At 46.5% G+C, this 16350-nt stretch overlaps 1 protein-coding gene across 2 annotated transcripts in view; it reads left to right on the top strand.

Moving 5' to 3' along the window:
* KIF6 (kinesin family member 6) overlaps positions 1 to 16350 on the top strand; it is a 403702-nt gene that overhangs the window by 313810 nt on the left and 73542 nt on the right. For both annotated transcript variants that reach the window (XM_082347818.1, XM_082347819.1), the window contains 2 exons: positions 55 to 163; positions 8851 to 8906. In XM_082347818.1, the coding sequence (XP_082203944.1) occupies positions 55 to 163; positions 8851 to 8906 (165 nt within the window). The remainder of the gene's footprint in view (positions 1 to 54; positions 164 to 8850; positions 8907 to 16350) is intronic.

Below are 16350 nucleotides of genomic sequence, written 5' to 3'. Positions count from 1 at the left end.
ATTAATGGGATCCTGATGCTCTGACTGAGGCCATTTCCCCGTGTCTCCAAACAGGGATGAGAGAGGAAATGTCATTAGGACGCCAGGAGGCTTTTGAAATTTTCAAGAGGGACCATGCTGACAGCGTCACCATCAAAGACAACAAACAGATTCTGAAGCAGAGGTAAGGCTGGCGCGGAGAGCAGCTGGTCCTCCAAAGCGTAGCTGGGCCAGCCTAGAGAAAACTTGATTTCTGAAAGAAAGGCACAAGGTGTGTGCAGTTTCACATTGAATGGCATCCAGCCTGGTGCACTTCCCTCCCATACGTTAAGCCTCATCATCCCAGTACCTCTGGGTAAGCAACGTTAGAGCAGGGCTGTGACTGACAGCCACAATGGTATACAATTCTCACATCCCACATTAATTCTCATCAGCCTGGGACTCTATTGCTATTTCACTGCTACAAAGGTAAAGGAAAAAAGTGTCTACAGACCAAATGATACATCTTAGAACTCTAGGCCCTCCGGCTGCTCAGGAAAGCCGTCCGGTACTTCTTGGTCAAAGGAAGTATTCACATGCCCATCCTGTGACCCGGACACCTCTGGTGTGTTCCCCAGGCCGGAAGCAGAGCAGGCTACACCATCTGCTGACAGGTTGTCCAGCAAGCCTGTGTTCTGGACCCTTTAGAAAAAACTTAGAGGTACATCATTTGTTTCAACTAATCCATGAATTCGACGCATGTCCTCAAACTGGACTTGTGGCTCTAGAGTTCAAAAACTAGAGTTCTAGACTGCGAACTCTCAAATGTCACATATGACTCTGCATCTCAGCACACAGTACATTTTCAAAAACTATTTGTTGAATTAAAATGAGATCCAGGTTTGAGAGTCATATGTTTATAAATGTTTCAAGGAAGCATGAGAAGGGGATGAGCTCTCTCAGGAAAACATATGGAAGTACAAGGGCCTGGAGGGTAGAACCACAGGGAAAGCTTTCAAGGAAAGGGGTGGGGGGGTAGGGAGGAGGCCATGAGGTCTCTCAGGGAGACTGAGAAGAGGGGAAGAGCCAGCAGGAAAGACCTGCCTGAGAGCCAAGAGGGGAGACGGCTCCCAGAAGCGTGTTGTCGGGGGTGTCAGATGCTCCAAAGAAACAAGCAGGAGGCAGCAGGCAAGTGCATGGGGAGCTGACAGCTGGAAGAGCGTGGGTTGGGCGCTGGGAGGGAAGGGGCAAGTGAGAAGGAATTGAGCAAAGGAGAGAGGGCGAGCAATGTGTTCAGAAAGCCCGTGAGAGGTGGGAGACATTTGTAAAAGAAAAAGGGAAGTGGCCTGAGGAGAAGGGGAGATGGTTTCAGAAGGGGAAAGAGTTGGGCAAGATTGTAGGCCTCAGGCAGAAGCAAGCCAGTCGGGGGGAGAGAGAGAGCGAGAGAGAGAAAAACAAGGGAAACACTGACCCAGCAAGGCTCCAGGGAGCCGGGCGGTAGGGAATGTCAGAGGGAGGGGAACCTGGAAGGAAGCCTGAATAGAAAAACACAGCAAGATGGGCTGACGCTGATACATTTAGAAGTGGAAGGAGACGTGGGGAAAAAGAAAAAGGAAAGGCAAGCTGCACTAAGGGCCCAGCCCGGCCCGTTGACCAGTGACGTTTGCACTTGGGGGGCGTGGATCCCAGATCACTTTAGGAATTCAGTGAAGGCCGGAGCAGCCCTCTGGGGCGCAGTGCAGCCCTCCTAACCAAAGAGGTGTCTGCACCCCCTGTGACCCAGCAGTTCCCCTCCTGGGTTTACAGCCATCATGCCTCAGTATCTATGGGGATTGGTTTCAGGACCCCCCATAGATACCAAAATTGGCTCGGGCTCAAGTCCCTTATATAAAATGGGTAGTACAGTCGGGCGTCCAAATCCACAGGTTCCGCCCACGGATCCAGAGGGCCGACTGTATCTCCCGAGAGGTTCTCACGGATTCAGGAGGGGACATACACAAGGATGTTTACAGCAGCTCTGTTTGTGGCCGAGGAGCATTGGAGACCTGTGGGCGTCATCCCTGGGGAAGTCAAGAGGTAGAATGCTGGGGAGCTCTCTGCAGGCTGCGTGTTGGGGAGTCGGATGTGGCAGGTGGGAGATGGGTTAATGCACACATACCAACAAGGACAACACTAAGTAAGAACACACAATTTATGTAAATTATAAACAGATGCACACAAAGCAAAGAGAAACAGCTGAACAAAAAAGTATACTTTAACCTACTTTGACCATAAGAATGGCTGCCTCTGAGGGGAGCAGAATGGGAGCCCAACATGGGATATGAGCGATAGATGAATAAAACAAGGGGGTGGGGAGAAGATAAAGTGAATCTAGGGAAAGCTGAAGACTCTGTCCCCAGAGAAATGGAATATGCACATCCACACAAACTTTAGCCTGTGAATCCAGGGGTTTCACAAACTTTCCAATGCTTCTCCCTGGTGCAAGCCATGTATTTTCAGCAGAGTCAGTTGGACGTGTTGAAGCAGGGCACCTTGTTCATCTGGAGACAAGCATATGAAGCTGGATGACAGCTGCCTCGTCCAGTGACTTCTGAGGAGCTCTCAGCTGTGTCCACACCTCAGGCTTCATGGCTTATACGATATGGCGCCTCGTAACCCTTGCTTCACGGTAAAATGACCCGTGGAGCTTGTAAAAGCTACCAGAGCCTGGGCCTGACTCCCCAGATATTCTCACTGAATTAGGTAGAGCCTGAGCATCCATTTGTTTCAGGATTCCAACATGCCACCAATTTTGAAAACCACTGGCCAGACAGAGACCTTGTCCAGAGACCTTGAGACCCAGAACCTCTGCAGGAAAGCCTCAAAACTCCACAGGTTATACCAGTTACCAGGCGACTCCTCTGCACGTTCAGGTTGAAGAACCACTGGCTTAGGAAGAACATAATACTTCGTCTTCCTTGTTCTAGATTGGCATGGCTCCAGGATCGGGCTTGTACCCTTGAGTTTAAGTCTTTTTCCAGCAGGGGATGGGTTGAGGGGATGGCAGGGATGAGGATGTTGTGGGCTTCCAACCAGAGCTCACTTAACTCTAGTAGAATAGTAGAGTTCTGACAGCCCATGGGACAGATGTGCTTTGGGGTTCAAATACATCTAAATCACACAGGATGGGCTGGTAATAATGGTGGTCCCATCTTCCTTGTGGCCATAAAGCAAAGGAATTAATGAAATTCACACAAAGCTCTCCTCTGAGAAGAGGTTTTCCCAGCAGTAAATCAGTCTTTTAAAATCAAATGAAAAGTCAGGAGGCCAGCCCACATTTTTAAAATGTCTACATCTGTTCAATGTTACCAATTATTAAAGGAATATTTGGTACTGGGGAGAGGAAGCCATGACCTACTCTCTTCTCAAGATTGGAACCTCTTTTGCATTCATGGAGAGTATTCAATTATCAGATATTACACGCTCATAACTGCGATGGCAGAGGACAAAGAGAAATGTTTTTATATGAAAACAAATAACTACAACCAGTGCTCCAATAGCAGACATCAAAATAAAGCCTGACTTCCATGCCTCCCTTTAGGAAACGGTCTGCAGTAACCCTGATCCCTTCCACAGATTTGCTCCCATTCCCTCTAGTGACCAGGAGCACCACGTGGACCATCTATGGGAGGACTGACCGGTCCTGGGAATACAGACATGTGCCAGAGGGGTGTTCCTCAGAGCGGCGTTAAATTATTGTTCCCTAACCCTACTTCTAGCAGACTTCCTCTTAGAAAGTCTTACCTTTCTGATAATCCTCAGCCACCAAGACCCACGGGCCTGGCCTCCCACTTTATTCCCTGCTTCTCGCGTCAAATAACTCTGCCATCCGATGGCTCAGGTGTTGAGCCGTCCTATTGGAAAAGTTCACGAAAAAGGGATTTAGGACCCCACACACGAACCTTGGTGCAGCTCAGCCTTGTTAGCCAATGGCAAGTAGCTTCTAAGCTCAAATATAGGGACTATTGGTGGCCCAGATCCCTTTGAATTCCCTCAGCTCCCTCAGAGTGCAAGGCTGATGCAGAGATGCAGGAGGGGACCATCAATGGCTCAGACTTAAGTGTTACTTAGTAGGAGCGATTTCTTCCCCTTCTTGCCGGCACCCTTTGCTACCCCACAGGGAACTTCTAGCACATCTCAGCTGTGCCCCCAGTCTGGGGAAAGTTGTGCTGCCTGCCTGTGACAACAGAAACAAGATGTTGGCACATTAATGGGATATTTACCCTTCGGTGAACTAGAGCACGTGAGCCAATTCTTAAGCCGGATTTTTCAATAGAAGACAATTCAGCTAGAAGTACGGTTGAAAATCACTACATTTTTCAGGCATGACTCATCCTCATAGTATATAATAATATGAAGAGAGGCTGGAAACCCCATGCTCGGCAAATTCCAGTGCCCGGGCACCACACAGCTAACTTTCTTTTGTGGCAGATCTTTCATGCAAACTGAATCCCCTGTCACTGAGTCCCATTAAGTAACAAAAGAATAAATAAATGGGGAGATTAGCTGCAATTGGAAACGAAGGCGTTGATAATGTGAACTAAACCAAGAAAAGCACCCCTTCACTCAGTTGGATCCTTCAGATAGAGAATAGAACAGCAATCTAACGCCAATGGGAAAACTGGACCAAGAGTCGCGAGAAATCTCGTGGAACCATCTGGAAATAACGTCCATGACAAATAGGAGTTCCCTGGTTCCTATTAGACTCCAGTTTTAACCTTTATTATTTTGCCATTTGTTTTTTGTATTTACACTTTGTCTCGAACAAGAATTATGAACTCTGAGAGCAGAGATTAGATTAGAATCTTCTAAGCCTCCCACAGTTTTTTAAAGCAGTGCTGGCCACAGAAATGGTACTCAAAAACACTGCTTTTTGGCTTGAGAATGACAATTTGAAATTGACTTTGAGAAATCTTAGCAGCCAAGAAAACTGTGTGAGAACTGCTTCCTAGAAGTAGGTGAATGCAGCAGCGGCTTCCTGAGAGTCAGGGAAGGAACCGCTCAATGGGAGACAAGAGGGCAGCCATCTTGATGGGGAAATGGGATGAAATTTTCTATTTCGGTATTTTTAAAAAGTGTAAAGGAAATGAAAGGTGGATCTTCATCACAATATAACAGAGGCAGCCAAAGTACCATGTCAGGGACAAGTCAACAGAGGAAAGAAAGGGCATAGATACAGACTATACAGACATACGGTCTTTCTCTCTGATGGGGAAGAAAATTGGATGTTTGTTCACTCTATGAATAATCAACATATTAAGTTAATCACCCTAGACCAGAAGACAGGAAAGACTGAAAGGTAGGAAATAGCCCAAAGGCAGGCAGCATGAATGCAGGGAGCTGAGCAAGCAGTCGTTGAAGTGGTCTGGGGGAGAGCGACAGCTCCTTCCCAAGGCAGGTGGAGTAGGGTGAAGCTCAGTGGGACGTCAGGATAGGTACTGAGGACATAGAATGGGCAAGACTCCAGGGCTGAGTGAAGGATCTAATGGAGAGCAGGGCAGAGGATGGTGTGCAGGTTACTGGCATGAGCACCTGGGTGAGTGGGTGCTGTGCAGCGAGAGGAGAAAGGATGGGAGGAAGGCAGAGGGGTCTTCAGGGAAGGGCATCAGTTCTGCTCTAGATCCCATGGGTTTTAAATATCTGCAGGGCATCAAATGGGCAATTGGATAGTGGGTCAGGAAATAAAGCAGGGCCGAGAGGGAGATCTGGGAGGTGTCCGTAGAGGTGACCGAGGAAGGCACTGCCTAGAGTGGAATGAACAGAATGCCCAGAGAGAAGAGGTGGCTTGAGGAGAGGGTCTAAGACTAAACCCTGACCATTACCAACATCTAAGGAACAGGCTGCAGAAGAAAAGCCTGAACAGGAGACTGAGAAGCAGCAGCCAGGGAGAGAGGGCAAAAAACGGAGGTGGGTGATGTAACATGGAAGCCAACGGGAGAGAATTGTTTCTACTCTGTGGACAGAGCCTGGCGCACAGCGGGTGCCGTTGGGTGGGTGAGGGCTGGATGTCACGGAGAGCCAGGCTTGTGAAGGAACAGCCAGAGCGCTGCGTTCCTTCTCCCTTCCAAACCCAGGCCTCGCCCCCAGGTAGAGCTTTCTCTGCGTGGGCGGTGGGGGAGCAGAGCAGTCTGCCGGGCCCCACTCCGGAACTGCCCCCAGCACCATACACTCCTCAGGTGGAGCCACGCGGAGATTCCCCGATAGGAATGTTTTGGCACCGGGAGTAGGAGACCCTCAGGGGCTCACAGGTGGTAGTGGTTGAGTCTCAGCGGCTCCCGGGCACCAGCCTCCTCCCAGCAGCCTCAGATATTGTCCAGGAGGGCGGCACCCCTGGGGAAAGTCGGCACAGGTTCAACCACCTGGACCACATCCCTAATGGCAATGTGCCCCTTTTAGAAGCTCAGGAGTCCGGAGGCTCCCCGAGGGAAGATCAGAACGCGGGCTGGGGCGGGAGGAAGGCGAGGGGGCGGGGCTGAGGGAGACGTGGGCTGGGAGGTGTGGAGGTGCAGGGACCCAGGAGGAACAGGGCAGAGGTGCGGGGGCCACCTTCTTTCTCATCTCTCCCGCCATCCCTTACTCCCCTCCTTCCCCCTCAGGGCTAGGCTTCCTTAGGCAAGAGTTGGTCTTGACAACCGGAGATCAGGAAAACATGTGGGTGGGGTGGTCTGGAGCAGTGACAACTGCAGCCTGAAGGGAAAATGGTCTGGCGGAGACAGGACGGCCCTCAGCCCGCACCTCTTCAGTGGGAAAGCCCTTTTTAGCTCGCGCTGGGCTTCAGAGGAGAGCATGGAACAGCTCGTGGTTCCCGGTGGTGTCCACCAGCCCCGGTGTGGGGCGGCTCTTTGGAGACGGTCAACCGCAGCACTAAGTAGCTCCTCGCCGTGCCCCCTCGAGGCACACGTGGGCACCGCCCAGGCTGGGGAGCTCCCTTCCAGGCCTGTGGGAGCTTCTCTGAGCCGGGCTGCTGCGGAGATGGCCCATTCTGCCTGCAGGATCTTCCCTCCTCCAGCTCTACTCTGGTTTCCTCCAGCATTGACATGCATTTCAGCAGCTTTGCAGCCCTGCTCTCGTGTTTTCCTCATTCCCAAGAATCTAAAGCTTCCAGAACTCTCTGGAACAGGCAATAAGAGGGGCCACTCATTGAGCAATGGAGGACTATCAAACCCCATGAAATCCTAGGTATTGGGGATGGACGCAGCGACCACCAAACAATTAGAGCCCCGCACTTGGCAGAACTTCGTATGAAGATAGTCCTCATCTGAGTGGCCCGGACCAGACCTCAGAGTCTGTCTGCCCAGGGGACAGAGGCCAGAATGAGCCCACAGAGCCCAGCACAGTGATCTACACATGATATGAATGTTTGCTGAGCTGAATTCAGTCTTCATGGCATCAAATGGGATTGCACTTCTCTCTGGAAGGTGACAGGCACTAGCTGAGGAAAGGACATATGTCATCTGTGATGAGCCTGAACACGCTTAATAAGGAGGCAGAGGTGGAGTCCCAAGAAACCGAACACTAAGAGAAAATTTAGTCCCCTTGCCTGGAAACATCTGTCTGCAATCTCAGGCCCAGCAGACACATTCGGAAAATAGCAGTGACATCATTCACGCCTCTTTTCCACCGAGCCTGGAGGCTTCGGGGCACTCTGGCCTTCGCTTATGTTGTTCTCCTGCCTGGAATGCCCTCTTCTCCCCACTTCCTCTAACAAACTCCTGCTCGACTAAAGTGTTTATGGATGAAACAATGCGACATCTGAGAGTTACTGGGATCCAGAAAGATTTGGGGATGGGGCATTGACATTTCATAAGGGCCTGCGGTGTATAGGGGCCTGGATGGCATGGTTTTTACAGAGGCCATTTCCTACACTTCTCCAGCACGAGGTTGGGCTCTCAGGGGGCATCTCAGGAATACCTGTTAGAAAATAGGAGTCATTAAGTAAACTCAACACAGCATCTGGTGCACTAGTGGGCAGCAATCTAAGATAGTGGAGAAGTTTCTGATAACATAGGGAAGGACTAATAATGCGAAGTAAAAACAAAAAAACCAAAGCACAAATATCATATATATGGTATGATCTTAACTCTGTAAAAACTGGCCAGAAAGAAGACTGGATGGATCTCAAAATGAGCTTATTTCTGGCTAGGGGATAATTAGGGATTTTTTCTTCTTGTTTTTATATTTCCAAAATGTGATTGAACATCGTATATAACAGGAGTAAGCAAACTCTTTCTGGAAAAAGCCAGATAGCAAATATTTTCAGCTCTGCAGGCCCTATAGTCTCTGTCCCAGCCACTCGACCCTGCCTTTGCAGCATGAGAGCAGCCTTAGACAATAAACAAACGAATCGGTATGGTTGTGTCCCATACTACTTGATTTACAGAAACTGGTGATGGGATGGGTCCACATCATGACCAGCCATAGTTTGCTGGTCAGAAAAAAAAAAGGATAAGAAAAAAAAAATGTTCTTTAAGTATTCTTTGACTCTAAGATCTTGGCACTGTGATTAATAGAGCACACAGTACAGAAGGCTTACAGCCGTGCTTTACTCTGGTTCCCTTGTATCATAAAATACTAGGAATCAAAAGTAGATTTGATAAATCTACATAAATTAGAGACTATGAGAATGAAGTTCTATGCTGGAGAGAGGAGTAAAAATTCACGATACCAGTAATTAATACAAATTTTATCTCTACTTTTAAGCCTAATATATTTCATTCATTTAAATTTTCTTTTATGTCTTTCGATAAAGCTTTATAATATTTTAGAGACCTCTCGGAAAGCTCTTATTTTTAAAACATAATTTGGGATGAACAGAAAAGGTTAAGCTCTCATTTCTTTTTTTTTTTCCTCCAGATTTTCCGAAGCAAAGGCCCTGGGAGAAAGTATAAATGAAGCAAGAAGTAAAATTGGTAAGCAGATGATATTCTGTGAGCCTCTTTCACAGGCCATTTTCCTGGTGAAAATCAGGTCATGATGTGCTTCCAAATAGCTGTGAGGATGAGTTTCAAGAGGTCCCTGCCAAGGAAGCCGCTTTGAGAGCACCTCTCCTTGGAAGTTTGTCATCTCTCCTACCATCCATCAGGGAAAGCACTTTCTTTTGTCTAGAACTTGAACTTTTCGTCCTCACACAGCCTTGAGCTCTAGCATCCTAATGAGAAAGTTTTGCTTTTCCTGGTGTTTTCCAGCAATAGCCCAACCGGTCATAACTGTACAATTATAGTGACATTTCTCATTTTCAAGTGCCATGGAACACTTTTACACCTCCCAGAGCTTATACTTATTGTTTTTGGCCCAGGTGCGCAATTTTCAGCACCATTTCAGTAAGCCGCCTGGAGGATGAGAGGACAGAGTGAGTCACTGTGCCTTCCCAGGGCACAGGCTGCCCAGCCGGGCTCCCCCACTTAAGTGAGCATCCCTGGACCCGTGAGCTTAAGGCAACAGGCAAACTCGAAAATAGTATGCCTCAGATCTTTGTCAAAGTGAGAGGAAAATGCTTCTTTCACACCAGGCTAGAAGACACACGGTGACCCATCTCCCAGGCTGGGGCAGCTTCATGAAGCTGCAACTTCCCTGTGGCTTCGTCTCTGTGCTAGGGAAAGCAGGAGTTACCTGGTCACAGCTGACTCCCTGTGTCCCCCTTGTCCTCACCTTTCTCCTCTCGTAAGTGAGGACAGGACGGAAGCCACTATGAATGTGCCTTTTGGCTTTTCCTACAGAATATGGAAGCTCACAATAGCCTCAGGTCACTTCAGTTAGGGAAACAGGGAGCCCCACGTTCTCTTCTGTGGCCTGAGCGGAAAGAGTTGAGGCCGCCAAGCCCTGAGCCATGCCCAGTACCAGGCCAAGAATCTCCAGAGTCTCAGAGATTCTTGACTTAAGGTCGAGGATCTTGGATGGAGGAAAAATGCATCTTTATTTTCACTAACCTCTAACTGCAGTTTAGCACTCCCTCCAATGATGAATGTCGGCAGCAGGCCACAGTAGAAGTAGCAGCACCTGTCACAGCGGAAATCACAGACATTTTCATTTCACAGCACAGTTAGCAAGACATCATAAAATATCTTTTATACTCATCAGTACTTCAAAATTACAGGAGTTATTAGACTCACCAGTAGATCTTGTTATTTCTTTTTTTTAATTTTATTTATTTATTTATTTATTTATGGCTGTGTTGGGTCTTCATTTCTGTGCGAGGGCTCTCTCTAGTTGCGGCAAGCGGGGGCCACTCTTCATCGCAGTGCGCAGGCCTCTCACTATCGCGGCCTCTCCTGTTGCGGAGCACAGGCTCCAAACGCGCAGGCTCAGTAATTGTGGCTCACGGGCCCAGCTGCTCCGCGGCATGTGGGATCTTCCCGGACCAGGGCTCGAACCCGTGTCCCCTGCATTGACAGGCAGATTCTCAACCACTGCGCCACCAGGGAAGCCCCAGATCTTGTTATTTAATGCATTTATATAAAAGCACATAGATATTTCTATATCACAAAATTTTTTTAAATTTTGATAACTACTTCAGTGTAATTGGTCTCTCTTAAAATCCTATGTAAAACTCCTTTCTTGGCGTGAATTCTCAAAACTCCTAATACTGCATGAAAAAAAAATTGGGGGTCAGGAGCACTTTTCTAGAGATAATATCCATAGTTTATCTGATTCTCAAAGGGGTCAGTGACCCAAACCAATAGCGAGGGAAGGGGAAGCAGGCTTAAGTGGATCCAGAGCCGGCTTGTCAGAATTGTCTGACTGGAAGTTCCTAACGGTCTGTTTGCATCCCTGGGGAGACAAGAAGGAAGGACCTTTTATAAACAGTTTCTGCCCAGAAAGTGATAATAAAGTTTTGCTCCTGAAAAATATCTAACTCTCTAAACCAAAATGAAACTGTTCCAACACTAATGAACTATGCTAATTATGGAAGGCACCAGTGGCCTATACTAATACACTTAGTGTTTCTCTCTGAATACAATGAGTTGTTGTCACAAATAATTCTAAGTTCACCATAATTTTGGTGCGAAAACATACATTGATGAATCCAGTTTGCCATATTCTTGAGATTAGGCAAATTGGAGACTGCCCTACAAGCTGCCCAAGAGGCAGGGGCCCGGGGTCTGAGGGATGTAATTGATCTTCCAGAGAAGGTGTCTGTAATTTACACACAAAGAGTCCAGATATACTAGAAGAAGCCCTGGGCAAGTAGACTTTTCTGTTTTCTAGATAATAATAAGTAGGGCTCATACCAGTGTTAAAATTCAAACATTTATTGCTAACGAGAAAGTGGCTGCTAGTTCAGTGGTGCTAATAAAACCAGTGTTACTCTTACTTCATTCTATGCAAATAGTAGACTAAGACCCATCTCCTGGCCAAGCATCTTTCAACTGTGCTCTTGATCCAAGGAGGGCCCAGGTCAGTGGATCGCTGAGACTCAGCCCCATTACTCAACAAGCCCCTCACAGTGCTTGACCACAGGGAGTAGCCCCTCCACCACTGCATCTCAGACACAAGGTTAAGATTAAGGAAGTACAAGGTGGAACTTGTACACATATTTAAAATTTCCAAGGCAACCTTGAAGGAAACTGGTTTCAAGAGATTTATGACATTACTGAGTGCATTTTTCCTAGGGGGAAATTAAATCAAGTGGAATTTCCATTCCCCTACAAGTCCTTTAATTAATCTAAGAGTCAGGAGGTGGGAGCGTGGCACAGATGTACCATGACTTGCGTGGGATGATGACTCAGCTCCCCTCCCAAACTGAGCCACATCCTGCCTCTGGGCCCCGGGGCAGGAGTGAGATGCTGGGGGGTGCACATGTAATTGGCCTGCCGAGCGGAAATGGAAGCTGTGCTTGTGATCTGCACATCAGCCAGCCCACACGCTTAGAGTTCAGGTTGCCACTGTCTCTTCTCAGGCAATTTGCTTTTTCTCTGACATCGTGATCTCGAGCTGCCACTTGAATTTCATTCTTAAAAATCCCTAAAGGCTATTCATTCAGGAGTGACCACATAATATCTAATTTTTACATGGCATAATCAGTCAACCGAAACTTCCATATTATTTCCTTTTCTTATAACAAGCCAACCCAAACTAGGTAGATTAAACTCTTGCCACAAACTCCTTTTTTGTCCTTCTCTGTACACCATTTACATCAGTCCTGATGTTGAAACAAGTTGAAATCAGAAATGGAAGAAATAACCAACTTAGGATCTCCCCAAAAAATAACAGTGTCTTTCTTTGTTTCAAAAAGGAGAGCCATTTTCATTGCATTTGCCTGTCCCATACACAATAGCATTTAGGCTGCTTTCCATCACATGGGGCTGTGTTTTGAACACATTCATGTATACCCACCTCCATTCATCATATCTCTAAAAATGCCATTAAAGCCCAAACTGTAGCGAAAGAAATAGACGGCTTCCAAAGCAGCGGCATAAACCAGGCCATTTTTCACTTATTAAAATCCTGGCGTTGGTTTTTCTGTATCAGTGAGCTACCCCTGGCAGAATTGTCTTTGGCAACAAAGGACAATGAATGGCTGTTCTTTGGCTTGAGGCCCACCCTCGACCAGTCCAGGAACCAGCTGCTGTGGAGGCAGGTGAAAGAGTCTGACTGACACGTCTGGGCACCTCTTCGCCCTCCACAGACCCCTCCAGGCCTAAAGGAAAATGCCCATCACAGGTCGCTGCACAGAAAGGTTTTCACCGGGGAGCCAATCAGTGATCACTTCAGAAATCTCAGGCAATGTAATAGAAGTAGCCGTCAGAGAGCAGGAAACGCTAGAAAAGCTAACGGAACATTCTGGAAGTTTTCTTTTTTATTATTATTATTTATTTATTTCTTAATTTTTGGCTGTGTTGGGTCTTCGTTTCTGTGCAAGGACTTTCTCTAGTTGCGGCAAGCGGGGGCCACTCTTCATCGCGGTGCGCGGGCCTCTCACTATCGCGGCCTCTCTTGTTGCGGGGCACAAGCTCCAGACACGCAGGCTCAGTAGCTGTGGCTCACGGGCCTAGCTGCTCCGTGGCATGTGGGATCTTCCCAGACCAGGGCTCGAACCCGTGTCCCCTGCATTGGCAGGCAGACTCTCAACCACTGTGCCACCAGGGAAGCCCTCTGGAAGTTTTCTTTCTCCTACTCCACATTCAAAGAAGGACCCCCAACCCACCATTTGAACAGTACCCTTTTTAAAAATGTTTCTCCTGAACATTTGGGATTTGGGAAAATCATTACTCAGATCTGGGTCTCCATCAGCAGAATACATAGGACTATTTTCCGTTGTGCATTTTCTGTACTTTCATCTTCCACTGAGGTTTACTTCTAGACCTACCTCGTGCATATTGGCTTCTAGTATCTCACCCTGGCCTAAAGGAAAGACTATATCCAGATTGTCTTGCTAGGCTGTGAAGACCTCTATCAAGTCCATCGTTTTGTTACCATTTGTCACCAACTCCGAATAACCATCACACCCCCAGCAGCTTCATTGAGCACTGACTCTGGGCCGTGTCAAGAAATTGACAAGCGCGTTATCTAATTTAAGCCTCACAGAGAAGAGTCATTACCTATAAAGTGGATATTACCATATGTCTAAAATACACAATACACAATTTTTACAGCCTTAACACCTCTGAAGTCAGGAAACATTTGACCATCCACTTGGCCATTTTTTCATTTTAAAAACCTCTGTAATGAGACAGGGTCTTACAATTGATGTAGTCTAGATTCTATGAAATATAATATTATCATTATTTTGCAGATTTTTTAAAAACGGAGTTTCAGGGAGGTGGCCTACTAAATGGCCAAGCTGGAGTCAAAGTCCATTTCTGTCCAACTCCAAAACTTTTAAATACAGTATACTATCCCCATAAATTCAGATATATCTGACTCTGAAGTTTTTTTCTGAGTTTAACATTTCACTAAGCCGTTACTCAGTTTTCCTGAATCTCTGCCCTTTATCTGATGTGCCCAACAAAAGGCTCACACTAGACCCTAGCTCATGCACACATAGCCCAAGAAGATGAAAAGGATCTTTGTAACATGATTAAAGATAGGTCACCTTTTGCCCAATGGGGCTCAGTTGCAGGCGTGAGTGGGGTCTGACACCCAGCCTACCCTTGCTCTCCATCCCATGTGCACTGGCCCACAGTTGTATCTGCCCTGGGAAGAGGCGCCTTTTTCCAATTTGCAGAAAGGTACACTGCGGGCTTGCAGCGTCCCTGATAGTATTCAGTGTCCCACATTTCAACTATCATTTTCAGTGGTTTAGAAAATAGAATAGAGGGGTTGTATTTTCAGGCTCTACACAGTTCCAGCTCAGTGGGTTTACTGATGCTTCAGAAAACATGAGAGAATTCAAAGCATAAACTTAGATGAGGTTTAGTAGGAATGGGTGTAATGAAGTGCTTATGCTTAAGTACCAAAACCAGCACCAATAAATTGGACTAGAGAAAGCCTGATTAAGGGCAGGCATAGAAATCATCAGGGACCACAAAATAAAAATATGTCACCATAAAGTGAAAAAATACTATGTTCTCAAAAGTAAGAAATACGAAAGTCGAGACGTCCCCCTTTCGCTCTGCCCAGCATTTCCAGGTGCGCTGTGTTTCCTCGGGAGCTCTGCCTCTCTACAGGAAGAGAGATGGTTCAGAGAAAAGCTGCTAAAGTCATGATGAAAAAGTTATGAGGTAGATTTTTTGGCTTTATTAAGTAATCCACCAAGTTTATTTTAAATAATAAGCTCTGCTTGCCTGTTAGAGTATTTAGTTCGATTTTTCTAATTACTCTTATCAAACAAATTTAATTAATCTGTATTCAGCTTGTATTGGCCAGGATGTTTGGCTGTAAGCATCAAAGGAAATTTATTGTCTCATGTAACCAGGAAATCCAAGGAATACAGTTGGCTTCACATGCAACCTCTCCCCTCCTCATCCTCCCCCTCCCTCTCCTCTCTCTCTCTCCCCTCCTCCCATCTCTCAGTGCTACTCGACTAGGTTCTCTGATAGCCTCTCCGCATTTAGTGGGAAGGTGCCTCTGAAAGCTCTAGGCTTACGTGGTCTATAGAATTCATAATCCCAGTAAACAGGGTCTTTTCCAACAGTGTTGGCAAAAGTCCCTGGAGGGAGGAATGACTGGCCTGGCTGAGGTCGTACACCCATCTCTGAAGCAGTCCCTGCATCCAGGGGAATGAAACACTCTGACTGACTGGTCCTAGATCCTGTGCCCACTCCTCGGGGCTTAGCCCATCTGCTCCACACAAGCTGAACACGATTTTTAGGGAATTAAAGAGATATCTTTCTCCAAAGGAAGAAATGTTGGGCCGACAACAATCATATTCACTGCAAACCTTTCAGATATTGATCTGTGGCTTGAAACAAGACGCATCTGTAAAGGAATGAATAGTAGTTCCTGTGAGAGACTACAACGTTTAGAGTAATTTATCCTGGAAAAAAGAAAGCTGTGAGTAAGGAATTTAAAAACTGGCTTAAGTACTGGTGCCTCTGCTATAACGGAATAAATGCAAAATTGCATGATAAAAAACTAGCAGGGATTGTAGAAAAATTAAGACTGGGAAGACCTCTCAAAACCCATGCAATTTTATAACTAGTACTCTAACAAAACCAATTGTAATGCTAATAAAAATAATGATATAAATTAAAAAGACATGTTAAATTCCTAATGCATAAGGAAACACTATGTAAAACATCCATTTTTTTCCCAAAATTAGGCTATCGTGGTAGAAGAGCATATAGGAAGGGCTGAGGGCTGAGTTATGGAGGCGTGAACAACACATACAAAGATGGGAAGGGCCTCTCAGCAAGGAAGAAGCGCTTCCTTCTAAGAAGGAGCACTGACCACAATAGACTAGGAGGAGGAGTGTGGGGAGAGGGCTGTGTTCCGTCCTGAGCTTCCCCCCCGCCCCCCCCCCCCGCTGCTGGGCTCAGCTCTGCTAGTTTTGTGTTTAACGACCTTTTCTTGGTGATGCAAAACTTGAATTTACTAGGAAAAAAATCCTATGTCAACACATGAGTCTGCTGTATGACACTGACCTCAGCTCCCTCTAACCAACTGCATAAGAGTGATTCCTGTTAAGGAAACCTAGTTGCATGAGGACAGACTGTGTATTACTTGATGTTATACAGAGGGATCAGTAAATTGTAGTTCATCTTTAAGGAGACTCAAAAAGGAAGAAATAATTTTCAGTTGTATTGAAACTATAACTGATCATGTGAAAAAGACATTTTGTCAGAAAAGGTAATTAAATGGATATAGATTCTAGGAATCATTAAAAGCAGGACAGATTGGCACCTTTCTGAGATGACTCAGTATATATAGAGATGAAAAGAGCAAAGCAGATTTCTGAAAGTCCTTTCTGTAACA

The sequence above is a fragment of the Balaenoptera borealis genome (genome assembly GCF_965194805.1).
Source record: "Balaenoptera borealis genome assembly, chromosome: 12".
NCBI lineage: Eukaryota > Metazoa > Chordata > Mammalia > Artiodactyla > Balaenopteridae > Balaenoptera > Balaenoptera borealis.
Note: the sequence above shows the minus strand (reverse complement) of the source record. Positions and strands in the feature narration are given on the sequence as shown.